This window comes from Oratosquilla oratoria, chromosome 41 (assembly GCF_046742065.1).
Source record: "Oratosquilla oratoria isolate Oo_2021 chromosome 41, ASM4674206v1, whole genome shotgun sequence".
NCBI classification, from domain to species: Eukaryota; Metazoa; Arthropoda; class Malacostraca; order Stomatopoda; family Squillidae; genus Oratosquilla; species Oratosquilla oratoria.
In genome coordinates, this window is record NC_134817.1 from 27,682,512 (window position 1) to 27,710,246 (window position 27,735).

The following is a 27,735-nucleotide window of genomic DNA, read 5'->3' on the forward strand; positions in this document are numbered from 1 at the left end:
TTATCTTTCTGTTTCTAATCCAATAATTATATGCATTGTGTCCTATGCTGTTGGGTGGTAGTGGGCCTTTTAATTTTGTCTCAACAATTCCCATTATGTCCGGATCTTTTTCTTTCAGATATTTGTTCAGTTCATTCAGTCCTGTTATTAATCCATCTATATTTGTGTAGGATACTCTTAACTTTCTGTTATTTCCATTGTATTCTCTGTTTCTTTTGTGTTTCTCTCTTTTATGTTCCATTTCTTCAATTTCATATTCACTACTCTCCAGTAGAATTCTTGTTTTTCTGTCTCCGTTCTGGTCTCGTTTTTCTTCTTAGCTTCATGTCTATTCCTTATTTCCTCCTCTCTTTCCTCTTTATTCATTTCCCTTTATATCCATACCTTTTTATATTGTTCACTTGTTGCTAGTTTCCCTGTTTTGGATAAGATATTCTCTGCAGTCGTTTGTGACCTGAATTTAATCTTAATTGGTCTGGTCTTGTCTGTACTATATTTCCCAAGCCTGAATTTTTCTTCGATTTGTTTCATTATTTCTGGCTCATCTTCCTGAACTAATTCTAGTAAATTTCTTACTTTTTCATTTTCCTCTTTGGTTCTTGTGGTTCTATCTGGGTTATGTTTCTCTTCCATTCCTAATATAATTATACATTTCTTTCTATCTGCTAAGTCTCTTACTATATTCTCCTTCTGTCTCATCACTTTAATAACTGAGTCTTCAGTTTGTTCTTTCATTTGCTGTTTGATTATGTCAGTAAATGCAACTTTACTGTTTTCTTGAATTTTTTTCCAACCCTCCTTGTTGTCCTTATTATTCTCCTTTAAGACTTTATTCTCCTCTTTTACTTCTTTTAACTGTTTTTTTAATTCTTCAATTTCCTTAGTTAAGTTTTTGTTCGCCTTCTCTAGTTCTTCCAATTTTTCAACCCTCTGCACAATGTTGTTAACGTGACCGAACCTAAGTTCCCAGTGCTCGATCATCTTATCGAGCTTCTCTTCTAGTCTTGTTAATCGGGGGGGTTGTCTCTCCCCCACCCTCTTTAAATCCCTGGGAAATATTCTCATCACCTTCTGCTGTATTGCTCTTATCTATACTTCTGATCTTTACATTTTTGTTAGACATTTCGTCGTCGCTAAATTGGTCCGGACCTCTTTTGTTTAGATGGCGTCTGCCTGCCTGGGCCAAGTCTTCACCTTCCTCATTTCCTTCCATTTCCCTCAGTAATCCCTCCCCTTCTCCTTTTTCCTCACTTTCCCCTACACCACGAGCAATTTCCCCCCACCCTGTAAATACAATAGGTACTTCCTTTGCTTCGGGATCCACGAAATTTCACTTTTTCTTCAGAACGTCGTCTATGCCGTCCGTTCGTTGAAGTGTGTGTGTGTGTGTGTGTATGTATATCAATATGAGAATCTTGAGTAAGGATAGGTCTGACAGCATCTTTCTTTTCTTAGTGGTGAGCACATATCCACGGGTCTACTGGACATCTTTGGATTCGAGGACTTTACAGCAAACTCCTTTGAACAGCTTTGTATCAACATTGCAAATGAGCAGATCCAATATTTCTTCAACCAACATATTTTCACTTGGGAGCAACAGGAGTATATGTCTGAGGGTATTCAGGTAAGTTTTTCCTATATTGTAACATTCTCCCGGCTATGCCACACTTCATTTATTGTCATTAATATATATCTTTTTAATTCTAATGATATATTTCTTATCAGTTGATTGCAAGGTTTCAGTTGATCCAACTCCTGATATGTTCCTCTTTGATTTAGTGCCATCTACAAGCATATTCATAAAACTCTCTGTCCCCTCTTGTGAATAAATTATTTGTATAAAAAACGTGAATGATCCCACCACCAATCCCTGTGAAACTAATTTTGGTATGCATCCTCCAGTTGTTGCATTTATATGTTGTTTTTTCTCTCGTCCTTCAAACATATCTTCATTTTGTTCCCATTAAATTGTGACACTTTTCCATCCCAAATCAAATCATCTTCTGTTTGTTTTATCTACTCCCTTTAGTGACCTGAACACTACGATCATGTTATCTTTCTCTTTTGAATTTTAAAGATGGCAGGTCCATTGTGTTTAGTCTGTATGTTATATTTGCAATATTGGGGACCAATTTGGTCATTGCTCTCTGTTTTCTCTCAATCTTCTTTTCACCTTTCACTTTGTGCAAATACTATGTGTATGTGTGAACTATAACAGTGCAAGTGTCTATGTATGAGAGGAAGAGCGGCTGCCACTAACTGTAAGAGCATCTAATGAAACTTGTGCTTTCTTGTGCATCTTTTATAGGTTGACATTGTGGAATTCTCAGATAATCGGCCCGTTCTGGACATGTTCTTGGCCAAACCAATGGGACTACTTGCACTGCTCGATGAGGAAAGCAGGTTCCCCAATGCTAGTGACCAGTCACTTGTTGGTAAGTTGTAAAGTGGAGTGAATGTGAAGGGAGACGGAGATAGGTACCTTGGTCCCTATGATATCTGTCGCAAATCTCTGGACAGTGGAAAGGAGAGGATGTGGGGCGGAACGGGTGAGGGTAGATATCTACAGTGGGAGCCGAAGTCCAGAAGATTTGCATCACCGGGACCACACACGCTTCCCTCTGAGCAGCGTGTATAAATTTCAGTACTTGAAGGGATACAGAATGATTCAACTCATTTAGCTAATGACAACCCTGGGCTAATTAGATAAACTAGAAGAAATCGATTTAATAGAATAAATTCCACAGTGAATACATTTAGAAAACAAGCGACACAACACTTTAATGCTTCCCATTAAATAAACACCATTTGAAGACAAACAGTTAACAATGTGAACATGGATAAGTTGGCATGAAAACACGATCACATGTATTTAAACAAAAGGTTATATATTAAGTAATCACAATTTAAGAATGTAAGTTGACATGAACCAAGAGCATGAGCACATGTATTTACAAAAGGTTATATATTAAGTAAGCACAATTTAAGAATATAAGTTAACATGAACCAAGAGCACGAGTACATGTATCTAAACAAAAGGTTATATATTAAGTAAGCACAATTTAAGAATGTAAGTTAACATGAACCAAGAGCACGAGCACATGTATTTAAACAAAAGGTTATATATTAAGTAAGCACAATTTAAGAATGTAAGTTAACATGAACCAAGAGCACGTGATTTTAAATTGATTCCTATCTAGAATTCACTCAATCAATACCTCTAGAACTCTGAGGAACTCTCCATGCAGATCACTCCTTTAAATTTGAAGTCAATAATTGGTGGGCTTCCAATCTTAGCGGATGCGTTCGATAAAGCTGGATACATGTGGACGCCTCATCATGATGGGTACGGTTGATGGGACCAGACTCATAGTTCATGGGATGACGGCACCGCAGCTAATTTCCTTAAGGAGACTGATCGAGTCCAATTCACATGCCACAGGCATATTACTTCAACTACTAGTTCTATTGTATCGTTTTCACACGGGTTAGGAATGAGATGGAAAGTTCTGATAACCGCTCCATGCGGTTGATGCGAGTTTCTTCGCGGAATGCCCTAGACACACTCGACCTCTACGAAGTTTCTTATGGAACTGACGCTGCCCAGAGTTGGGTATGGCGGGAAGTCGTGCAATGGTGCTAAGTTTCTTAGTTTCAAATCATTGCCTCCGAAGGGTACGGAGTATGATGTGCCTGTAGGAGTTGATTCATCTCTAGCAATCCCTTTAAGACAATCACTAGAGACGAGAGAAAATTATAAATCCTAACTAACCTAAGCAACTAACCTAATTACTTAACTTACATGAGAGGTGGCAAGTGCGCAGGGATTGAAATTTCAAACCGTTGAAACAAATTCACAAGGTAATGCTTAGTTGAAATGTTAATTTGTACATAAGACACCAAATTATAATTACATGGCGGAACAATAAATTCACAAGGTTGACATACTCCAGGTTCAATCATTAAACATTCGTGACATCTCTGTATTTCGTCATAAATGGGTACCGTGTACAAAGGGCGGGAAATTCCTATGAATAGGCAATTCTTTAAACTCGTTAAGGCTCTACAACTGATGGCCAAATTGGTGCCACAGACAATAAGAATAATGGCGAGTAAAATAACAAGTAGTTGTTAAAGATTCTAGGAATTCTAGTAATTTCACAGAATAGAGGAAATGGCAACTTATAGGAACGAAAGTACAAATATAAAGCCTACTATATCGGCTAGGTTCTTGAACGAAAGTATTTGCAAACTATGGTTTGAAAGCAGACGTAGAATTTGGAAATGGATGTGTCACAACCCCGAAAGTTGTGACACATAATGCTAGTTTTAGGGGGTATGGAAAAATATTTACTTTCTTTGAAATTTTTTAACTTAAACTTCCAGATCTAAGCATTTTTGTTACCCCTTTACAGAAATATCACACAATTTCTAGTTTTAAAGGCAAATTTGTACTTCATGAATGCATTCACCGAAGGTGTTGAATTTCCCAACAATGGGTTACTTACAATTGTCCGTCGCAGACGACGTTGATATCACTACAAATGATTAGACAAGTGATTAGAGTCAGTTTATGGTAGGGTTCATCCCAGAAGAGTTTGTTGGTGGCTATGGAGCCCAGTTCGAGATTTACAGACACGGCCGCAGGTATTGGAGGGGAAGCTGCCCCCTTGATTACGCGGTTGGTGACGGCGAAGGCGGTGTTGCTCTGCTGTGTTGTTGTGGTGTCATGAACACCTCTATGCCAGCTGTGGTGGTGTTTCTTCATACTATGGAGTCCATAGTGGACGATCACCAGCCAGGGCCTCTAGATTCCTTGGCTGTATGTCACTTTTTTTTTAGCGAGGTTTTGATGTGATCTTTGTGCCTCTCGCACTTCCATATAGAACGTACCCCTATTTTACAAGATTATTTTATCTTCAATGGGATCAGATCGTATGGTGGTATGAAGCGGAGAATAAAATTACTCTTTTGTTCTCTCCTCTGTATCCAAGGTGGTTGCGTATATGTTTACGAGTGTTAGGTGGCGGCTGTTTGAAATTGGTTTAAGCCAGCTAATGAACCTCTCGTTAATACCTAATGGAGTATGAGGGATAGAGCTAAGTAACGTTGTTCTTACTGCAAAGGCCACTCCGTGGTTATGCGGTGCGCTCTCTGGCATACCTTTCCAGAAGAAGGTAGAGCCTAGTCTTTGTCATCGATCCTTCACTAGATATACGAGGTTCACTGAGGGCCGCTACATCAGACCCAATCGGCGATGAGGTCTTGAGCTATTTTCTAAATCGAGGAGTGTGAGCACGTTCCATGTGACAACTATGAGTTTCTTAGTTTTCTTCTTTAATGCGTTTGTGGGACCGAATTATAGGATGCCACGACAGGCTCGGTTACCTGCCCGTGGTCACTTGGATCAGGCAATGTTTAGATCAACTTTTATAGACCCCTCCCAAAGTGGGGTGGGCGGTGTGGATCTTAAATAGGGCCGCCCAGATACTCTGGGAGCTACCGAAAAAGGTTGCTGCTTAGGTCACAACCTGCTGACTACCATCACCCTTGGGCCGCCTCACGTGCAGGGTAGGAACTAAAGGCTTCCATTATCATCCTCTACCTGCCCTTACCACCTCTATCCCATCGCCAGAGGATCTACATTAGAGTAAAAGAGGAAAATTACAAGTTAGAGTTGAATCAGAGGTAAAAGTTGCACGGAGTGAAACTTGTGTATGGGATATTTTAAGTGCATGGGAAGAGAGTGCACTTTCCTTAATTCACTGACTTGACTGTGCAACAGTTGGCTTTGTGGTAAGAGATAGGTCGAGACGACTGGTCTGCTTCACAGCTGTAGGATGTCTGGTCCACAGTGTTAGAAACACAGCCCTTGAGAGATTAATCACTCAGAGGGATTCCCCATTCGTCAATGGGTACGGGGTGAGAATTGATCCTATTGTATTTAGGTTTATAACTGAGACTATGAAAAGAACTAAAATTTGGGTTACATCTAAAATTCCAAATGGTCACAATTATTCATCTCGAGTAAGGGATGGTCTTTTTTTTGAGAAATATTTGATTATCCTTGGTTAAAAAGAAAATTATTTCTGAAGTAAACAACATCTCTCCAAATGGAGAAAGTTACCTTCCTACCATTAGAAAGCAGTTAATAGCTCTTGGACAATAATACTGATATTTCTAGAGATCAAATGTCACTTTCAATGGAATTTTTCAATAATCAGTACCCAGTTTTCATTTCTAGATTAAAGGCAATTATGAAGGGATCCTTGGAATTCACATGCAATTGTTCTCATGTTTTTTCTATTAATACTTTTACATCTAAACAGATATAGGAATGCATGATGTTACTAATGTTATGAAATTTTACATGCCCTTTTCTCTTTACATACTGTTATACTATTGTAAATACTATATGTATCCCACAATGGAAAGACTACAGTGACATTTCACTTACAGAGAAATTCCACAGCAACCTGAAGTCAAAATACTACATTCGCCCCAAGGCTACGTGTCTCGAGTTTACAATTCGTCACTTTGCTGGCAGGGTAACTTATGATACTTCCAGGTTCCTTGAGAAGAACAAGAACTTCCTCCCAACAGAAGTAATACATCTCCTTCGGCAGAGCTCACATGATGTCATCAGGTGAGTGACAGTTTCCACTTATATTTTCATCTCTGAACACATTTTCTTTTATGTGGGCACTGGTTATATCTTTCAGACTATGTTTATAAATGTGAATTATTACAGTTTAGATTTGCATCAGATAATGGAACAACCTAGAAGAGGATGTAATATAATCTAGAAATGTAAACTTTACTCTGTATCTGCAGGTTCCTGTTCCAGTGCCCACTGACTAAGACTGGCAACTTGTACTATGCCACTCCACGGAGCTCCCCGCGCAACACCATGGCGAAATACAGACCCACAACTCCAGTTAGCAGCACAAAGGTATGAACATGCTGATAAAAAATGCACGGCCCAGCTACTTTCTGGTTCTCTGCCAGTCTGTCCGTTTGTTTTAAATTCTAAATTTTCAAATATAGTTCACATTTCCAATCATCCTGGTATACACCAGAAACCAAGTATAAAGGATATATTTGGTTTACTGGTAGCTTGACTCTAATTCTGAGCTGTTGTGTGCATGTGTGCATACACAAGCTGGTTTAATGTTGTGGGTCCTCTCCCCTTTTTGTTTCAGACACAGTATGACAGCCGTGGCTTGGCCTCACAAACAAAAGCACAGCAGACAGTGGCCACTTACTTCAGGTATTCACTTATGGACCTGCTTCAGAAGATGGTCAATGGGATGCCACACTTTGTGAGGTGTATCAAGCCTAACGATGGGAAGAAGCCTCACCAGTTCGATGTTAAGAAGGTATGAGAAGTATGTGAATCTGTGAACTGTCTTCTCTCTGAAGTGATAATCAAGAGGAACTATTAATTGGTTGGCCTCCATTCACTCTAATTACATATCTTCAGAGTTGTAAAATTTTCACATTGTCTAACCAATCTCTGTAGGGCTGCAGGTTTCCAGTCTATGAAATTTTAGACAATAGATTATTAACATATTACGAGTATATTTACATTACTTAAAACTACCTCAAACATATAATTTGATGTCAGAGCTAAGTATTATAATGTACTACCATCTTATAGGTAGAGAAGCAACTTCGCTATGCAGGTGTTTTGGAGACTGTTCAAATCAGACAGCATGGCTTTTCTCACCGCATCCTCTTTTCAGACTTCCTTCGCAGGTTAGCAGAAATTACCATGAATAACTTTTTGACATATATTAGCCCTTGCAATCTATCTTACTGTGGTAGAAATTCAAAGTAAGAATTATATCAGGAATTGGAGTAATAACAGTGGCAGAATTTATGCAGAGACAAGAAAAAATACACATAATTACAAAAAACTAAATTCAGTGAAATATGAACATGATAAAATTAAATCTCTCCTCTTTCTCTAATTTGTCCTGCTTAGTCTCCACCAAGATTGATGTAAATATAGATTAGTTATCTCAGTTTCATGCTTTCAAACAGTCATTTCTTTCTTCCAGATACTGCTTCCTTGCCTTCAACTTTGATGAGCGAGTTGTGGCCTCCAAGGAAAACTGCCGCCTTCTTCTCCTTCGACTCAAGATGGATGGATGGGCCCTTGGCAAGACTAAGGTCTTCCTCAAATATTACCATGTAGAATATCTATCCAAGCTGTATGAACGGCAGGTCAGTTGCTGTCTCTTTGTACCATCAAGAAACATAAGCATATGTATGTGTGGGGAAACTCAAAAAATCAGGGGAGATATGCAACTTCATTTCTAACATCACCCAACAAACTAAATAACTTATCTACCATATTCTCTTAAATTAAGTCACCTGTTGCATGAGTATGTTTGGCATGGATTTTTGTATCACAGTACAGTTCCAAGACCACAGATTTGGAAAAAAAAAGTAAATTAATGATTTTGCATTTGGAAAAAAAAAAGTAAATTAATGATTGTGCATTTGCTGCCTTGGTCACATGATTCATTGTTTGCAACTCACTTTGAGTGTAGCCTTCCTCTTCAGCAATGTTGATGTTGGAGTCAGGCACGCTTCCAACCCCCACTTCCTTTAATACTGTGGTCTAGTGTTTACTGTATTTGATGGTGTACAAGACACACTTCCATATAAAACATAACCCTATTTTACAAGATTTTGAAAAAATATATTTTTAGGCACTTTCAAGATCTTTTCATCACAAATTAATTTCAAGTTAATGAAAAAAGGGTTTGTAAGGAAATGCATTATACACTGTTGCATTAGGGGCAATAATGATTGAGATATTGTCATGTTAGCGACAATAGTTATACTGACCGAGAATTTTTTTTTCATATATATATAAAATGATGGCAAGATTCTCATCACCTGCATAATACTGTCTTGTGTTTAATTTGTATAATTTTAAAGTAGAGAAAACATTATTATGATACCCATGATGTTACTATGGTCTCAGGAACACTGTCTTACATATTTCTCATTTCCTTTCAATAACCCCCTTACACATATAACAAGTCATGTATACAATAATGTTATGTGTAATGATACACTGCAGATCCGCCGTGTGATTATGGTGCAGTCTAGTGTCCGAAGGTGGTTGGCCCGTATCCGGTACCAAAGGGAGAAATGGCAGGTTGCTCGTTCTGTCATCACTGTCCAAAGGTAAGTTACTACAAAGTAGATAGAAGTAACAGGTAGTGGCAAGATTTTACAAATGATTCACTGCTGTATAGGTAGTCTCTCTTGTGAGTCCTTTTCTTGTGAACAGCACTGCTGTCATATGGCTGACAGAAATATTACTATTATATGGTGTGGTCATACAGAAAGAAGTAAAAAAGGGTGAAAAAAGATACAGAACAGCAACCAAAATGGTCCCCGAAACAAGCAGGATGATGATGTAATGTTAGAAAAACTGCACCTGCCTTCATAAAAAAAAAGAAGAGTGGTGGTATATCTGTAATCAAATCTATAAAAGGAGTAAAACAAAGACAAAGAACTCTCTGTTTAGGATGAGGGAGTAACTAGAGGTCAGAGAAAGAAAAAATAAGAGCTGGCTATGAAGTATATGTTGGTCCCCATGATTCTAGAACCAGAAACACTATCTGCTTTCCTGAATTTTGCAAATTCCTGAGGTTGATGAAATATGGTCACTTGTTCCAAAGATGAGAGCTAAATCAATGAACTTGGAATATCAGAGGCTTGAGGAAACTGTGGAGAACAGTTGTCATGTGTTTAGTGTGTTCTAATAAAAACTTACTCTCATGACGTTCCCTTATTTGGACTTCTCTCTCTTTACCATAAGGAAATAAAGGTGATGTACAACTTAAATCTTACTTTACTTACAATATATTATGGTACAATGGGGTTCTAGGGGTGAGAGTGTGCATGTGGTGTGAGTGCCAAACTCGTCTCAATTATATATAGGGTACGTGCAGATACCATGCATGGGTGCCATATGCCATCTGGTTCTTAAATTCCTAAATTCTCTTATTTCTCTGAACTTATACACAATTTTTATTTCAAGTGGGCACTGCTTACAAAAAAGTCAAACCTATCTATTTTCTTCATGGATTTCTGTCAATTTTCCTATTGGCACTATTTTATTCTGTATGATTGCATTTTTCCTGGAGTGTTGCGAAGACATATCCTTGTTGTATTTTTGACAGGAAATTTTGGCGTCCCCTTCTTTTCTGGACTTGTGACTCAAATTCATACTTTAATACCATGTCAGCTCTTTTGTAAAAAGGTGGAGTAGCCTAAATACAAAGTTAATAGAGAGAAATTTTGGGTCTGTCCAAAGACCAAACGTCAATCCTCCCCAAAGGCTGTACCTCCATATGAAGGTCAAGGTGATGAAGAATTTTGAAGATGTGTAGTAGAGATGTGATTCTCTTATATGCTCATCTCACAGGACCACCATTTACAGGTACCTATCATTGGTTTGTATATTCAGCTACCATCTGTTTACTGTTTTTCTGCTTCTTTCTCTTTGACAGCTTCGTGCGAGGCTGGCTAGCACGCAAACAATACCAGGAAAAGATGGGGCCTAAGAAGGCAATCAAGAAAAAGGGAGCTGCACCAACCCCAAATGTCAAATCTCGTCCCCCTCCACCTAAGGGCAAGGCACCTGCACCACCTGGAGTCAAGAAGCAACTCGTGAAACAGGACTCAGGTATAATAGAGTATGCTGATATTCATACCCATGTATTTATTGCATAGACTCAAAAGCATACTTCAAAGTACAGTGAGACCTCTCATTAACGGACGTTAATTAGCTGTGTTTGCGGTGTTTTTGCTGTGTTTTCAGTGTTTTTGGTGCTGTTGTTTAGTGCGTGCAATCACTATGCCACCCAAAAACCACTCCAAAACACCGAAAACACAGCTAATTAACGTCCGTTAATGAGAGGTCTCACTGTATATAAAATTATTCTTACTTCAGCAGCTTAATTCTCAGTCTTCTCTCTCTCTCTATACATATATATATATATATATGTATACATATATGTATTTACCTAGTTGTATTTACCTAGTTGTATTTTACGGGAAGGGGAGCTATGCTCGTGGGGTCCTGTCTTCATTTCTCATTTTATCTAAACAATTTTTAAATTCATGTATTGTTTTTGCACACACCACTTTCTCATCTAACTTGTTCCAACTGTCTATTACTCTGTGAGGAAAGCTGTTCTTTTTCAAATCTCTTCTATAGCTGTCTTTTTTTATTTTCTTTCCGTGTCCTCTTGTATTTCTGTCATCCCATTTTATCAGATTCTCTCTATCAGTTTTTTCTATGCCTTTCATGATTCTGTAAATAGCTATCAATTCTCCTCTCTCTCTTCTTTGCTCTAGTGTCTGTAGTTTAAGTTTTTGTAGTCTCTCATGCATATGATAGTTTTGAGAGTGTTGGTGCCAGTTTTGTAATTGCTCTTTGTATCCTTTCAAGTTTTTTTTATACATTTTTTTGTACTTGGTGACCATATCGTTGCTGCATATTCCAATCTTGGTCTTATCAGGGTGATTAGGATTTTCCTCACCATTTCTTCATCCCAGGTATGTAAATGCCACTTTGATTGTTCTTATTAAATTATAAGTTTCTCCAAAAATCTTATTTTATATGTTTCTCAGGTGACATATTATTCATAACAATGACTCCCAGGTCCTTCTCATTTTCTACTTTTTTTATTCCTTCTTCTCACCAAATTATATGATCCTGCTATTCTGTTTTTGCTTTTTCCAAATTCCATTATACTACACTTTTTTGTATTGAACTCCATCTCCCACTTCCTACTCCATTCTTGTACTTTATTTAGATCCCTCTGTAGTGATTCACAATCTTCTTCAGTTTTCACTCTTTTCATTAGTTTTGCATCATCTGCAAAGAAGCTCATATAGCTTTCAATTCCTTCATCCATATCATTAATATATATAGCAAACATTATTGGGGCCAGAACTGTTCCCTGCGGGACACCGCTTATTACTTCATTCCATTTTGAGTGCTGATCTCTTATCACTCCTCTCATTTTTTCTTTCTTTCAAATAGTCTTCCATCCAATTTAGCAATTTACCTTGTATTCCTCCTTCATATTCTAATTTCTTAAGCAACTTCTTATGTGGTACTTTGTCAAAAGCTTTTTTTTGGTCTAGAAATGCACAATCAGCCCATCCATCTCTTTCTTGTATTATATCTATTAGCCTTGAATAGAAACATATTAAATTGGTGACGCATGACCGACCTTGTCTGAATCCAAATTGCCTTGGATTTAGTACGTTGTTTTTTTTTCCAAGTATTTTACCCATCTACTTTTGATAATTCTTTCACAAATTTTTGCTATTGTACTTGTTAGAGAGACTGGTCTATAATTGGTAGGTTCTTCTTTATTTCCTCCTTTATATATAGGTACTATATTTGCTTTTTTCCAATCTTCTGGAACTTTTCCTTCTTTTAAGGAATTGCTTATTATGCTATGTATTTTGTCTGCCAGTTCATTCCTGCATTCTTTCAGAATCCAGTTTGCTATTTCATCTGGCCCATGCGATTTTCTGACATCAAAATTACCCAAGTGTGTCAATATTTCATTCTTTGTTACTTCTATTTCTTCCATAGGGGGGACTTTTTCTTTCCACTCAATCTCTTCAGGTTGTATATTTTCCCTTGTAAACACTGATTTAAAATGTTTGTTCATAATTTCTGCCATTTCCATTTCCTCAGTGTATTCAACTCCTCCTTGTCTCAATTTCTCCAAGTCTTGTTTGTTTTTCAGTTTATTGTTTACAAATCTGTAGAATAGTTTTGGTTGATCTTTACACTTTTCTATAACATCTTTTTCATATTTTCTTTTTTTCTCTCTGCACTTTTGTACATATTCATTTCTATAACAGGTATATATTTTCCATTTTTCAGGTCTTCTGTCTTTTTTCCATCTGGTCCAGGCTTTGTCTCTTTTGTCTTTTAACTCCCTACAACTTTTGTTGTACCAGCATTTTACATATTCTTTTTCTTGTTTTTGTCTTGGGACATACTTTTCCACTCCTTCTTTGTAAATTTTTGTCAAAATATTCCATTTCTCTTCCACTGATGTTTCTTCTTTGTATATTTCTTCCCAGTTTTCTTGTTGGAAGAATTCTCTTATTTTATCAAAGTTTGTTTTTTTCATACATCATTCTTCCTTTTCTATATTGTTCATTTCTTTTCATATATTTTTCTTCATTAAGTTCCAGTTCAATCAATATGTGGTCACTTTTACCTATTGGTGTTTTATATTCAATCTTGTCCACTATTCTAGGTTCAGATGTAATTATTAAGTCTAGCCTCGATGGTTCTTCTTCATTTCTATACCTAGTGTTCTCTTGTATCCATTGTGTCATTGAATGGTCAGTAATCTTCTCAAGTAGAGCATTTCCCCATGAGTCATCACCACTCTTTGCTGTCATTTCTTCCCAGCAGATTTCTTTGCAATTAAAGTCGCCCATCATAACTATTCTTCCTCCGTCTTCCATTATTTTAGTTAATGCTATCTTTGTGTCCTCTAACATACTTTTATATTCACTCTCCTCCCATGAGCTGTTTTCGGAGGCACATAATTGATCACAAATTTTCTGCTCTTCTTATCTCTGTCTTCCACTTCTATCATAATCATCTCTACTGTATTTCTTTCCATATATGACACCTTTCACGTTTATATCATTCTAAGTCAGGAACATAACTCCACCCACTTGCATTATCAATCTGTATCTAATCCAATAAATTTATGCATAATTTCCTACAATGTTGGGTGGTAGTGGGCCTTTTAATTTTGTATCTACAATTACCATTATGTCCGTTTCTTTATCATTCAAATAATCATTCAGCTCATTCAATCCTGTTATTAATCCATCTATATTTTTGTAAGACACTCTTAGTTTTCTGCCACTTCCATTTGTGTTCTCTGTTTCCCTTATGTTTTTCTTTTGTATGTCGAACTTTCCTTAGTTTCTTGTTCACTACTCTCCAATAGAATCTCTCTTTCTCTGACTCCGTTCTGTTCTCGTTTTTTGTCTTAGCTTCCAGTATTTTCTGCTTTTCTTCCTCTCTTTCCTCTTTATTCATTTCTCTTTTTATCCATATCTTTTTGTGTTGTTCACTTGTTGCTAGTTTCCCTGTTTTGGATAAGATATTCTCTGCCGTTGTTTGTGACTTGAATTTAATCTTAATTGGTCTGGTCTTGTCTGTGCTATACTTTCCGAGTCTAAATTTCTGTTCGATTTTTTTCATAATTCCTGGTTCATCTTCCTGAACTGATTCTAGTAATTGGCTTACTTTTTCATTTTCCTCTTTGATTCTTTTGGTTCTATCTGTGTTTTGTATGTTTCTCTTCCATTCCTAATATAATTATACATTTCTTCTTGTCTGCTAAATCCCTTACTATATTCTCCTTTTGTCTCATCACTTTAATAACTGAGTCTTCAGTATGTTCTTTCAATTGCTGTTTGACTATGTCAGTGAATGAAATCTTATTTCCTTCTTGGGTTTGCTTCCAATTTTTACTTTCTTTAGCTATTGTTTCTCTGTTTTTATTACTATTCTTCTTCAATTCCTCATTCTCCCCCTTTACCTCTCTTAACTGTCTTTTTAGTTCTTCTATTTCATCAGTTAAGTTTTTATTCGCCTTTTCCAGTTCTTCCAATCTTTCAACCCTTTTTAAAATGGTGTTCATATGACCTAACCTACTCTCCAAGTCTTCGATCACCTTATCAACCTTCATCTCTAGTCTTGTCAGTCGGGGGGGGTTTGAGTCCCCCCCACTCTCTTTAAATCCCTTGAAAATATTCTCATCACTTTCTGCTATATTGCTCCTATCTATACCTCTAATCTTCACATTCCTATTAGACATGTCATCATCCAACTCGTCTTGGGGTCTTTTGTCTACCCGGCGGCCCGTCAGGGCCATTTTCCTCCACCTCCTCATTACCTTCCATTTCCCCAGTAATCCCTCCCCCTCTCCTCTTTCCTTACTTTCCCTCTACCTCACGAGCAATTCCCCCCCCCCCTGCAAATACAAAAAGGCACTTCTCTTTGCGTTGGTATCCACAATCTTCACTTTTCTTCAGAGCGTTCGTCAAGCCGTCCGTTCGTTGAAAGTGTGTATTTACCTAGTTGTATTTTACCTAGTTGTATTTTACGGGAAGGGGAGCTTATGCTCGTGAGCGGTCCCGTCTTCATATCTCATTTTATCTAAACTATTTTTAAATTCATGTATTGTTTTTGCACACACCACTTTCTCATCTAACTTGTTCCAACTGTCTATTGCTCTGTGAGGAAAGCTGTTCTTTTTCAAATCTCTTCTATTGTTGTCTTTTTTTATTTTCTTTCCGTGTCCTCTTGTATTTCTGTCATCCCATTTTATCAGATTCTCTCTATCAGTAATTTCTCTATGCCTTTCATGATTCTGTAAATAGCTATCAAATCTCCTCTCTCTCTTCTTTGCTCTAGTGTCTGTAGTTTAAGTTTTTGTAGTCTCTCTTCATATGATAGTTTTGAGAGTGTTGGTGCCAGTTTTAAGTAATTGCCTCTTTGTATTCTTTCAAGTTTTTTTATACATTTTTTTTGTACTTGGTGACCATATCGTTGCTGCATATTCCAATCTTGGGTCTTATCAGGGTGATTAGGATTTTCCTCACCATTTCTTCATTCCAGGTATGTAAATGCCACTTTGATTGTTCTTATTAAATTATAAGTTTCTCCAAAAATCTTATTTATATGTTTCTCAGGTTGACATATTATTCATAACAATGACTCCCAGGTCCCTCTCATTTTCTACTCTTTTTATTCCTTCTTCTCCCAAATTATATGATCCTGTTATTCTGTTTTTGCTTTTTCCAAATTCCATTATACTACACTTTTTTGTATTGAACTCCATCTCCCACTTCCTACTCCATTCTTGTACTTTATTTAGATCTCTCTGTAGTGATTCACAATCTTCTTCAGTTTTCACTCTTTTTCAGTAATTTTGCATCATCTGCAAAGAAGCTCATATAGCTTTCAATTCCTTCATCCATATCATTAATATATATAGCAAACATTATTGGGGCCAGAACTGTTCCCTGCGGGACACCGCTTATTACTTCATTCCATTTTGAGTGCTGATCTCTTATCACTACTCTCATCCAATTTAGCAATTTACCTTGTATTCCTCCTTCATATTCTAATTTCTTAAGCAACTTCTTATGTGGTACTTTGTCAAAAGCTTTTTTTAGGTCTAGAAATGCACAATCAGCCCATCCATCTCTTTCTTGTATTATATCTATTAGTCTTGAATAGAAACATATTAAATTGGTGACGCATGATCGTCCTTGTCTGAATCCAAATTGCCTTGGATTTAGTACGTTGTTTTTTTCCAAGTATTTTACCCATCTACTTTTGATAATTCTTTCACATATTTTTGCTATTGTACTTGTTAGAGAGACTGGTCTATAGTTGGTAGGTTCTTCTTTATTTCCTCCTTTATATATAGGTACTATATTTGCTTTTTTCCAATCTTCTGGAACTTTTCCTTCTTTTAAGGAACTGCTTATTATGCTATGTATTTTGTCTGCCAGTTCATTCCTACATTCTTTCAGAATCCAGTTTGCTATTTTATCTGGCCCATGCGATTTTCTGACATCAAAATTACCCAAGTGTGTCAATATTTCATTCTTCGTTACTTCTATTTCTTCCATAGGGGGGACTTTTTCCTTCCACTCAATCTCTTCAGGTTGTATATTTTCCCTTGTAAACACTGATTTAAACATGTTTGTTCATAATTTCTGCCATTTCCATTTCCTCAGTGTATTCAACTCCTCCTTGTCTTAATTTCTCCAAGTCTTGTTTGTTTTTCAGTTTATTGTTTACAAATCTGTAGAATAGTTTTGGTTGATCTTTACACTTTTCTATAACATCTTTTTCATATTTTCTCTTTTTTCCTCTCTGCACTTTTGTACATATTCATTTCTATAACCAGTATATATTTCCATTTTTCAGGTCTTCTGTCTTTTTTCCATCCGGTCCAGGCTTTGTCTCTTTTGTCTTTTAACTCCCTACAACTTTTGTTTGTACCAGCATTTTACATATTCTTTTTCTTGTTTTTGTCTTGGGACATACTTTTCCACTCCTTCTTTGTAAATTTTTTGTCAAAATATTCCATTTCTCTTCCACTGATGTTTCTTCTTTGTATATTTCTTCCCAGTTTTCTTGTTGGAAGAATTCTCTTATTTTATCAAAGTTTGTTTTTTCATACATCATTCTTCCTTTTCTATATTGTTCATTTCTTTTCATATATTTTTTTTCTTCATTAAGTTCCAGTTCAATCAATATGTGGTCACTTTTACCTATTGGTGTTTTATATTCAATCTTGTCCACTATTCTAGGTTCAGATGTAATTATTAAGTCTAGCCTCGATGGTTCTTCTTCATTTCTATACCTAGTGTTCTCTTGTATCCATTGTGTCATTGAATGGTCAGTAATCATCTCAAGTAGAGCATTTCCCATGAGTCATCACCACTCTTTACTGTCATTTCTTCCCAGCAGATTTCTTTGCAATTAAAGTCGCCCATCATAACTATTCTTCCTCCGTCTTCCATTATTTTAGTTAATGCTATCTTTGTGTCCTCTAACATACTTTTATGTTCACTCTCCTCCCATGAGGCTGTTTTCGGAGGCACATAATTGATCACAAATTTTCTGCTCTTCTTATCTCGGTCTTCCACTTCTATCATAATCATCTCTTACTGTATTCTTTCCATATATGACACCTTTCACGTTTATATCCTTCTTTGTCAGGAAAACATAACTCCACCCCCTTGTTTTTTCTCTCTGTTTCTAATCCAATAATTGTATGTATCATGTCCTACACTGTTGGGTGGTAGTGGGCCTTTTAATTTTGTTTCTACAATTCCCATTATGTCCGGTTCTTTTTCTTTCAAATAATCATTCAGTTCATTCAATCCTGTTATCAATCCATCTATATTTGTGTAAGACACTCTTAGTTTTCTGCCACTTCCATTGTGTTCTCTGTTTCCCTTATGTTTTTCTTTAGTATGTCGAACTGCTTTATTTTCATGTTCACTACTCTCCAATAGAAATCTCTCTTTCTCTGACTCCGTTCTTTCCTCGTTTTTTGCCTTAGCTTCAATTCTTTTCTGCTTTTCTGCCTCTCTTTCCTCCTTATTCATTTCTCTTTTTATCCATACCTTTTTATATTGATCATTTGTTGCTAGTTTCCCCTGTTTTGGATAGAATTTTCTCTGCCGTTGTTTGTGACCTGAATTTAATCTTAATTGGTCTGGTCTTATCTGTACTATATTTTCCGAGTCTGAATTTTTCCTCAATTTCCTTTATAATTTCTGGTTCATCTTCCTGGACTAATTTTAATAAACTGCTTACCCTTTCATTTTCCTCCTTGATTCTTGCGGTTCTATCTGGGTTATGTTTCTCTTCCATTCCTAATATAATTATACATTTCTTTTTGTCAGCTAATTCTCTTACTATATTCTCCTTCTGTCTCATCACTTTAATAACTGAGTCTTCATTATGTTCTTTCAATTGCTGTTTGACTATGTCAGTGAATGAAACCTTATTCCCTTCTTGAGTTATTCTCCAATTTTTAGCTTCTGTAGCTATTTTCTCACTGTTTTCATTACTATTCTTCTTCAATTTCTCATTCTCCTCCTTTACATTTCCTAACTGTCTTTTTAGGTCCTCTACTTCTTCAGTTAGGTTTCTGTTAGCCTTCTCTAGTTGTTCCAATCTTTCAATTCTCTGGAAGATGGAGTCTACCTTACCTAACTTACGTTCCAAGTCCTCGATCACCTTATCAACTCTCTCCTCTAGTCTTATCAGTCGGGGGGGGGTTGTGTCCCCCCCACCCGCTTTAAATCCCTGGAACATATTCTCGTCACTTTCTACTGTATTTGTCCGCTCTATACTTGTAATCTTTACATTTTTATTTGCCATTTCGTCATCCGGTGGTCGTTTCATGTTGACCTTACGCCCGTCTGCCTGGGCCAAGTCCTCCACATCCTCATTTCCTTCCATTTCCCCAGCAATCCCTCCCCTTCTCCTCTTTTCCTACTTACCTACTGCCTCACGAGCAATTTCCCCCCACCCTGCAAGTACAAAAAGGCACTTCTCTTTGCGTTGGGATCCACAATCTGCACTTTTCTTCAGAACGTTCTTCAAGCCGTCCGTTCGTTGAAAGTGTGTGTGTGTGTGTGTATGTATTTACCTAATTGTAGTATATAGGAAAGGAGCAGTGCTCATTGTACCCCATCTCCTATTCTCTATTATTTTCTATCATATTTAGCCTCAAATTCATGTACTTAACCTACATCCTTGATTTCCAGTTATCATATTAAGATTTGAACTCAGTGTATATATATATATATATATATATATATATATATATATATATATATATAAAGAAATAATCAAGTAAAAAAAAAAAAAAAAATTGTGTACACTGTGACAAGTAAGGGTAGTTGTGTTCACGAGTTGTACAGTATAAAACAGTGACAAACTTTTAACCACACATAAAACAGCATCTATATACAGAAGATCAGAAGTAATAAAGAAAATTACATGTCAAATACTGTATTAATCAAATCTGACAACTTGAAGTTATGCATTTGTTGTATCATTATCATGATCCCTTGGCACTTCTTCATCATGAACTTGAAGCTGGTTGGACAAAGGCCAAGATGTTTGGAGCACTGCAGGCCCAGAGTTCCATTGATGAATCCGCAATGTCCCAAGAAGAAGCAGCTACCCTCATCCAAGCTCGTAAGATTAATATCCAAGTCTTGTTCTTTGTCTATGTAGATCATCATGCAAGCTGTCAACTGTAATCATGTAGTACTACTGTTGTGTAGAATGTTTGTAGTTTATTGAGGTAATAGCATTTTATGTTCATTTTGTGAATTCTAATTTAGGTTAGATGACTTAGACTTGCCCATATTTGTATATTTGCTTATGCAGATGTGATTTTTTTTAACCTCATACCAGTTCTATATAAAAGTTGAAACTATCAGTAGTTTGTAGCAATTATTTTCCATTTAGGACTATTAGAGTATTTTTGTAGTGTTTTTGTTTTGTTGTAATTTCTGTAGTTTCTCTTAAAGGTCAATGTGCACAACAGAAGACACTTTTTCAAAACTTCGAGCAGAGTAAATAAAAAAGCATTGCCGACCATTCCCATGAAATATTTTTACTATTAAACTTGAATTTAGGCAACAAAAACGCTATTCTTTTAACTCTGAATAAATCGTCTACACTTCGAAAATAGCGTCTTCACACCTTTAACTAATGTCAGGAATCTTTGGAAGTGTGATGTATTAGTAGCCAAACATTGCTATTCACATGCCATAGTTTGCCATTGTTAACCATCAAATCTATTGAATAGCTACCCGTCTGGGGTATTGGCTGCATGATATTGTGGCAAAGTAGCATGCAATTGATACTTTAGGGTCTATATGGGGCACCCCTGTGGACCAGAGCCACACATCATTTTGTCTGTGATAGAGGAAAACTCTGTTCATAGAGAAATTATGACACTTTTATACTACAACTGTCCCTCCATTATGCTGTCCCCCAACCCCTTGTTACTGTCCTGTACCATTTCTCTGAATATTCATTTCCTTTTTTTTCCTAGCCTGTGGTGGGGGAAGAGAATGCTCCCACCAAGTCTTTCCATTTGAGTCATAAGAGGTGACAAAAAACGGGACGGGGGATGGAATTAGGAGTCCAGCTACCTTTAGCCCCAAAGGGGATATTCCTAAAAAAAGTAAAGGCATAAGAGGGTCTAGGAGTTTTCCAACCAGTACCCTAAGGTTTGGGTCTTTTAATGTGTGTGGATGTGGTAAAGATGAGAGTAAAAGGGAAGAGATAGGCAGTATGTTTGTGAGAAGAAAGATGGATGTGTTGGCTTTGAGTGAAACTAAAATGAAAGGGAAGGGTGAGTGTGAGTTTGGGAGTGTAGCTGGGGGGTACTCAGGAGTGAAGAGGGGATGAGGGAGAGAAGGGGTGGCTATACTAGTAAGTGAAGAGATAAGTAATTGTGTAGTGGAGTGGAAGGAGGTTTCATCAAGGTTGATGTGGGTGAAGGTGAAGCTGGGAAGGGTTTTTGTAAGTGTGTATGGGCCTGGTAGTGAGAAGAGCATAGAGGAAAGGGAGGCTATTTGGTTAGATGGTATGAAGTTCCAGGTAAAAATTGAAGTGGAGAATTAATGGTAGAGATGTCTTGAAAGAGAGTTGATGATAGCAAATACAGTGTTTAGGAAGAAAGTCAAGCATAAGTACACATGGGAGAGGGTGGTGGATGGAAGGGCGGCAGACAGAGCATTAATGGACTATATAGTGGTGACCAAGAGTATGGTAGGAAGAGTTAAGGATGTACATGTTCTAAGGGGAGAGAGTGGAGGAATATCAGATCATTTTCTGGTGGAAGGTAAATTGAGAGTGGAGAATAGGTGGAGAAAGAGATAAAGGGCAGAAGGTAGGGAGGTACTTAGAGTGAACTGCTTAAATGAGAAAGAAAAGGAGAATGAGTATAAGAAGAAGCTGAGAGAGGAGTGGGAGGGAGTGAAAGATAGAGTAGAACTAGGAATGGAGGAGGAACGGGGATTGTTCAAGGAGGGAGTCATAAGGTGTGCAAATATGGTGTGTGGAGTAAGGAGGGCAGGAGGAGATGGAAGGAGGGGTGGTGAGTGGTGGGATGAGCAAGCAGAGAAGGGTGTAGAAGAGAAGAAGCAGGCATTCATAGATTGGCTGCAGATTAGGACGAGGTAGAAAGTAAAGAGAAGGGAAGTTAAACATAAAATAAAGGAAGCAAAGAGGAGAGCAGATGTGAAATGGGGTAAGAGTATGACAGAAAATTTTGAAAGTAATAAAAAGATGTTTTGGAAAGAAATTAAGAGAGGCAGAGGAGGCAAATCAAGTAGAGAAGGAAAGGTAAAAGGTGAAGATGGAGAGATGATAATGGAAGAGAGGGTAGTGAGAGGAAGGTGGGCAGAGTATTTTAGGGAGTTGCTAAATGTGAAGGAGGATAGGGAGGTAAAGGTAGTTGCAGTGGGAAGTGCTAGGAAGATGAGAGTGAGGAGTGAGGAAAATGGAGAAATAGGGAAGGATGAAGTGAAAGCAGCTGTTAAGATGATGAGAGCAGGTAAGGCACCTGAGTTGGATGGATGCCATGTAGAATGTCTGAAGAAAGGAGGTAAAGTTATGGTGGACTGGCTGGTGAGGTTATTTAATGTTTGTTTAAGAGAGGGTAGAGTGCCGGAGGACTGGAGGTGTGCTTGTATAGTTCCACTTTACTAGGGAAAGGGGGACAAGTGTGAGTGTAGTAGTTTCAGAGGGATTAGCTTGTTGAGTGTAGTTGAGAAGGCTTATGGGAGGGTCTTGATTGAGAGGATTAGGAGAGGAACAGAGGGAGTAATTGGTGAGGAACAGTGTGGTTTTAGGACAGGTAGAGGTTGTGTAGATCAGATTTTTGTGGTAAGACAGATATGTGAGAAAGCTATAGGAAAAGGTAAGGATGTTTTTTGGGCTTTTATGGATCTGGAAAAGGCTTACAACAGGGTAGACAGGAAGGCACCATGAGAGGTACTGCAGATATATGGGATAGGAGGAAAGCTGTTAAGAGCAGTCAAGAGTTTTTATGAGAGTAGTAGAGCTTGTGTTAGGATTAGAAATGGAGAGAGTGAATGGTTGGAGGTAAAGGTGGGACTCCGTCAGGGATGTGTTATGTCGCCCTGGCTATTCAATCTATACATGGATGGGGTGGTGCGAGAGGTGAATGCAAGGGTGGTGGGTCAGGGGTTGGAGATGGTTAAAGAAGATGGAGAAAAGTGGGAGATAAGCCACTTGTTGTTTGCTGCTGACACTGTTCTTGTAGCAGGATCAGAGGAGGGATTGAGGAAGTTAGTGACAGAGTTTGAGAAGGTGTGTGAAAGAAGGAAGCTAAAGATAAATGTGGGTAAAAGTAAGGTGATGAGATGTACAAGGGGAGAGAGTGACAGCAGGCTGGAAGTGAGCATTAAGGGTGAAAGACTGAAGGAAGTGGATACTTTTAGATTCTTGGGTGTGAATGTGGCAGGAAAGGGAGGAGTGGGGGTGGAGGTAGAATGTAGATTGAGAGAGGTGAGTAAATGCCTTGGTGGATTAAAAAGTGTAATGAGGAATAGACATTTGGGAATGGATGCTAAGAGATTATATGAAGGAGTGATTGTGCCAACAGCACTGTATGGGGCAGAAACATGGAACATAAGAGAGGAAGAGAGAAGGAGTTTGAATGTGTTTGAGATGAGGTGCCTGAGAAGTATGATAGGGGTATATATGCATCTATATAGAAAACTGTATTTCTTCATATCCTTTAGATATGTGGTCTTTCTTGATTTGGTCTCATGACTTCTTAAAACCCTCCCCTCTTTAATAATCAGATCTCTTCTGTCAATGCAATCTATCCGCTTTAGTGACTTGAATACTGTAATCATATCACCTTTCTCTTTGATTTTTCAAAGATGGTAGACCCAGTGCTTTTAGTCTTTCCTCATATGGTTTATCTGCCAGGCTGGGGACCTGTTTGGTTGCTGCCCTTTGTATTTTCTCAATCTTGCTTATATCCTTCATTCTGTGTGGGGACCATATTACTGATGCATATTCCAGTCTTGGACATAGGGTTTCAATGATTTTTTTCATGTGTGTGTGTATGTGTATTTAATATATATATTTAGTTCATTATTTATTTTTACACAAACTGTGTTTAATTTGAGTGGAGTGTATTCAGGGATGGAATGGATGGGAATGATTTTATGCCTTTTTCTTTTTGGCTACCTCCCTTGTAAGGGGGAAAAAGCCTTGGTATATATATGTGTTTAATTTCTTTTTGCCTCTTTTCACTCCTGCAGATTACCGTGGGTACAGGACTCGCCGTGAATGGGGTCCAGTCCTAGAAGAGCGTCTCAGCAAACTAGTTGAAAAACACCTTGACAATCCAGCTGAAGCACAAGGAGCCCTTGAGGTGATGATAGTGGGACTTACTGGAGAAGATATACTGTAGAAATTCTAGTGGGGTACTGGACCATGACATGAACTGAACAGAAATTAATCAAAATATTAGTTGGCCTGCAGATTTTGGAATTTGAGGATGCCACTGTGTTTGGGTTCATGGTGAAATACTAAATTCATTTGGGAACAATTCCTGATTTTTAATTTGATAGCACTTGTTTCAATACTCAACATCAGAGAAAATTCTAAGACAACCCACTAACAACTAATGCATTGCCACACATCCTTCTTTATGTTAAAGAATGAAGTAATGTAGAATAGATACCTGTCAGCACACATTAGAAAGAGAAATAAGAGGTATCTGGGTTATCATAGTGTCACTGCAATACTAAATTGGTCATATAATTTCTATCTTTTTACGTGCCATGGCCCTTAGCCCTGATGATCCATATGCCTAACCCTTAGTTTGAATACTACAGTTGTATGGAATTTCCATACTGTATGAAGTTATTGTATAAAACGAAAATATTGAATTTGAGGTAAACTGTTCCTTTACCTATTAAACAAAGATGGTGTTATTCTTTGATTATCAGGCAGAGGGTCTGACTCCAGAAGATGCTGCCTTGGTAATTCAGAGATACTGGGGACGATTCAAGAAACAGAAGAAGCAGCCTGAGAAATTTGATAAGAAGCTGAGCAAGTACACAAACAGTAAAAAGATGACTGACCTCATCATGTTTTCACAGAGGGTGAGAAATTAATTCATGTCAACATACTTGGATTATTAGATTTCCGATTGTCTTGAAATACCCTCAAAGTTCCTTGTATCATTTCATAAATCTATTCAAAATATGTCTTTACCATTATTAATTTTATATTATTTCTGGAATAATCTTGTCATTAAAAATTGCTGACATATTTCTCCTTATGTCTGACTCTTGTTGGCATCTTCCATAGGTTCACATGAATAACCAAGAGGTCCATAAATTCCTGCGCAAACACAAAACTGGGACACGTCTTGAGGAGATCCGCCCACCATCAAAAGACTACAAACGTCCAAATGGCTTCAACCGGATCCCACTGATGATTCAGGACCAGAGAAAGAAGGGACCAAGCTTAGTCAAACGGGTAAAGTAATTTTTTGGTTCTTTGTGTAATCAGTGAAGCTTTTATTGTTTCACAATGGATATGGTTCTAATTTCTACAAGCCAGGCTCCCTTCATTGTTGTTTACATTTTCACCAATGTGTATATACAATTTCTATTCTTGATATTTTACTTTGTGTTGTTTGTAGTATGTTTTTGTTTGCTTTTTTGGCTTTTGGATATCAAGTTGTGAATGGATAGTTAAGTGTAGTTCTTAAGAGCTGGTTATATATAATGATAAGTGTTTCTGCCCTCCAAATCCTGTGCCTGGTACCATTGTATGTATGTTCAGTTTCTTTGCTACCTTTACTATGAGGTCTTTACTGTGTAGAACAAAGGTTGTGTGTATCAAATGTGAAATCTAGTATTTTTGGGTTTTTGTCCAGTTAATAGACAGATAGCTTGGGCCTGATCTGGAGACCAAATTTCAACCTATACATATACAGACACTCCTCTACTTACGTTTTTTCGATTTTACATTTGAACCGACTGTAAAAAAAAATAAATTGTAAAAAAAATATTTTTGAGTGAATTTTTTACTTTAGCGCGCTCTCCGTAGTTCAAACGATACTTATGCATGATGCTACGTCCATTGTTTACATGGCACAAATGACAGATTGAATGTGCCTTGCCTTCTCCTCCTCCCTCTCCACCATCTCAATATATGTTGCTTGAATTTAATTTATTTGAAATTAATGTTATTATCTTACAATGTTATGTTTATAATTAATGATTTAGGGGTGTTTTATAACATACGGTAATAGAATTTATGGATGTACAGTATATTACAGTAACAACTTACGTTCATTTTCACGTTACATTCGGCTGTTCGAAACCTAACTAAAACGTAAGTTGAGGAGCGTCTGTATATACAGGTACTCCTCGTTTAATGACGACAATTGGGACCAGTGCGCCGTCGTTAACCGAATTGGTCGTTAAGCGAAAGTGTATACATATATGTACATGTACTGTATGTACAATGTCCAGCAATACATGTATCTTTATTTCCATGTATTTTCCTTCTTTTATACAGTACATTAAAACTTTATTTACTGTTTATTTACGGTGGTTAGGTTCCTAAAATTACCGTATATGACCAAATCCGCGTATGCTGACATTCCATATTGAATACCGGGGTATTTTTTAGTTTCGACCATGGGCGCAATATAGCAATAGAAAATTGATTATTAATTTTGTAAATTAAAATGTATCAACGTAATATGCAATTTTGTGAGCAGAAATGAAAGTAAAAAATACCTTGCTACAAGAAAATATGCTAATGAACGAAGTCAGTAGCATAGGCTCTGGACGCCATCTTGTCGTCTGCCAACGTCTCTCATGACAACGACGAGCCGGATGACATTTAATTTGCAGGTAGTGATTTATTAAACACAGGTTAGGTTAGTTTAGTTTAGGTTAGATGAATTAATTTATCATCCTTTCATTTCTTCGACATCGGCATCTATCATAAACATGGTGTACCATTCGTCCGACATGACTTCGTTACTTACGAAATCTGTTTTAGCATTTTTTTTCATTTCCGCTCACAAAATTGCATATTACGTTGATACATTATAATTTACAAAATTAATAATTAATTTTCTATTGTTATATTGCGCCCATGGTCGAAACTAAAAATTTACCACTACCGGTATACACTGTACCCCAGGTAGTTTTTGCAGCTTGCAGGATGGTAATGTAGACCTAAGCTACAGAACACTTTACCTCACAGCTAATATCCACCATACAAGTTCATTTATAACATCATACAAATTTGCCTCAGCCAACTTAATTATCGTACACGACGTCGTAACTTTGGGAGATTTACGTTAAACGACGTCATAAAGCCAGTCGTTACTCCGAGTTGTCATTAACCGAGTAGGTCGTTAAACGAGGAGTACCTGTATATATATATATATATATATATATATATATATATATATATATATATATACAGTTCTCATCAAATGTATGCTGTGCATACCCTTGCAGTGGCATATTTATGACAAAAAGAGAAAGTAATTTCCTGTGGTGAAACTATGTAGACAGAGTGTATCTGACAACCCCTTGCTGTCATGCTGGGCCAACAGAGTGGAACATGAGGGAGAACCCAGCCAGTCATTCCCACACTGCCATGGGAAGAGCATTTGTGACCTTATCTTTTTTTCACATTGGTTTTCTTCATTTTCCTAGGGTCTGTATCATTACCATGGCCCCTACAAAGGAATTAGCTGATTTCTTTAGTTGCATAGCCTGCCTTCTTGAGTCCAATGAATTGGGCAATTATTTCTTTAGTTAATTCCTCTGTAGGGGCCATGGTAATAATACAGACCCTAGGGAAATGAAGAAAACCAAACAATGTGAAAAAAGGAAAGGTCCTGGATGTAGTTGTCACATACACAAAGAGAGGGGTTACCTGTAAATGCTCTTCTCACAGCAGTGTGGGAGGAACTGGCTGGTTTCTCCCTTGCATTCCACTCTGTTGGCCCAGCATGACAGCAGGGGGTTTCCAGATGCATTCTATCTACATAATTTCAC

The 27,735-nt window shown here is 37.4% G+C and overlaps 1 protein-coding gene across 2 annotated transcripts in view; it reads left to right on the forward strand.

Annotated features, from left to right (window-relative positions):
- Positions 1-27,735, forward strand: part of ninaC (STKc_myosinIII_N_like and MYSc_Myo21 domain-containing protein ninaC) — a 68,336-nt gene that overhangs the window by 32,846 nt on the left and 7,755 nt on the right. For both annotated transcript variants that reach the window (XM_076178331.1, XM_076178332.1), the window contains exons 16-28: positions 1,456-1,624; positions 2,309-2,435; positions 6,460-6,646; positions 6,835-6,952; positions 7,203-7,379; positions 7,661-7,758; positions 8,064-8,229; positions 9,098-9,204; positions 10,539-10,714; positions 19,730-19,831; positions 23,953-24,065; positions 24,646-24,801; positions 25,010-25,180. In XM_076178331.1, coding sequence (XP_076034446.1) covers positions 1,456-1,624; positions 2,309-2,435; positions 6,460-6,646; positions 6,835-6,952; positions 7,203-7,379; positions 7,661-7,758; positions 8,064-8,229; positions 9,098-9,204; positions 10,539-10,714; positions 19,730-19,831; positions 23,953-24,065; positions 24,646-24,801; positions 25,010-25,180 — 1,867 coding nt within the window. The remainder of the gene's footprint in view (positions 1-1,455; positions 1,625-2,308; positions 2,436-6,459; positions 6,647-6,834; positions 6,953-7,202; positions 7,380-7,660; positions 7,759-8,063; positions 8,230-9,097; positions 9,205-10,538; positions 10,715-19,729; positions 19,832-23,952; positions 24,066-24,645; positions 24,802-25,009; positions 25,181-27,735) is intronic.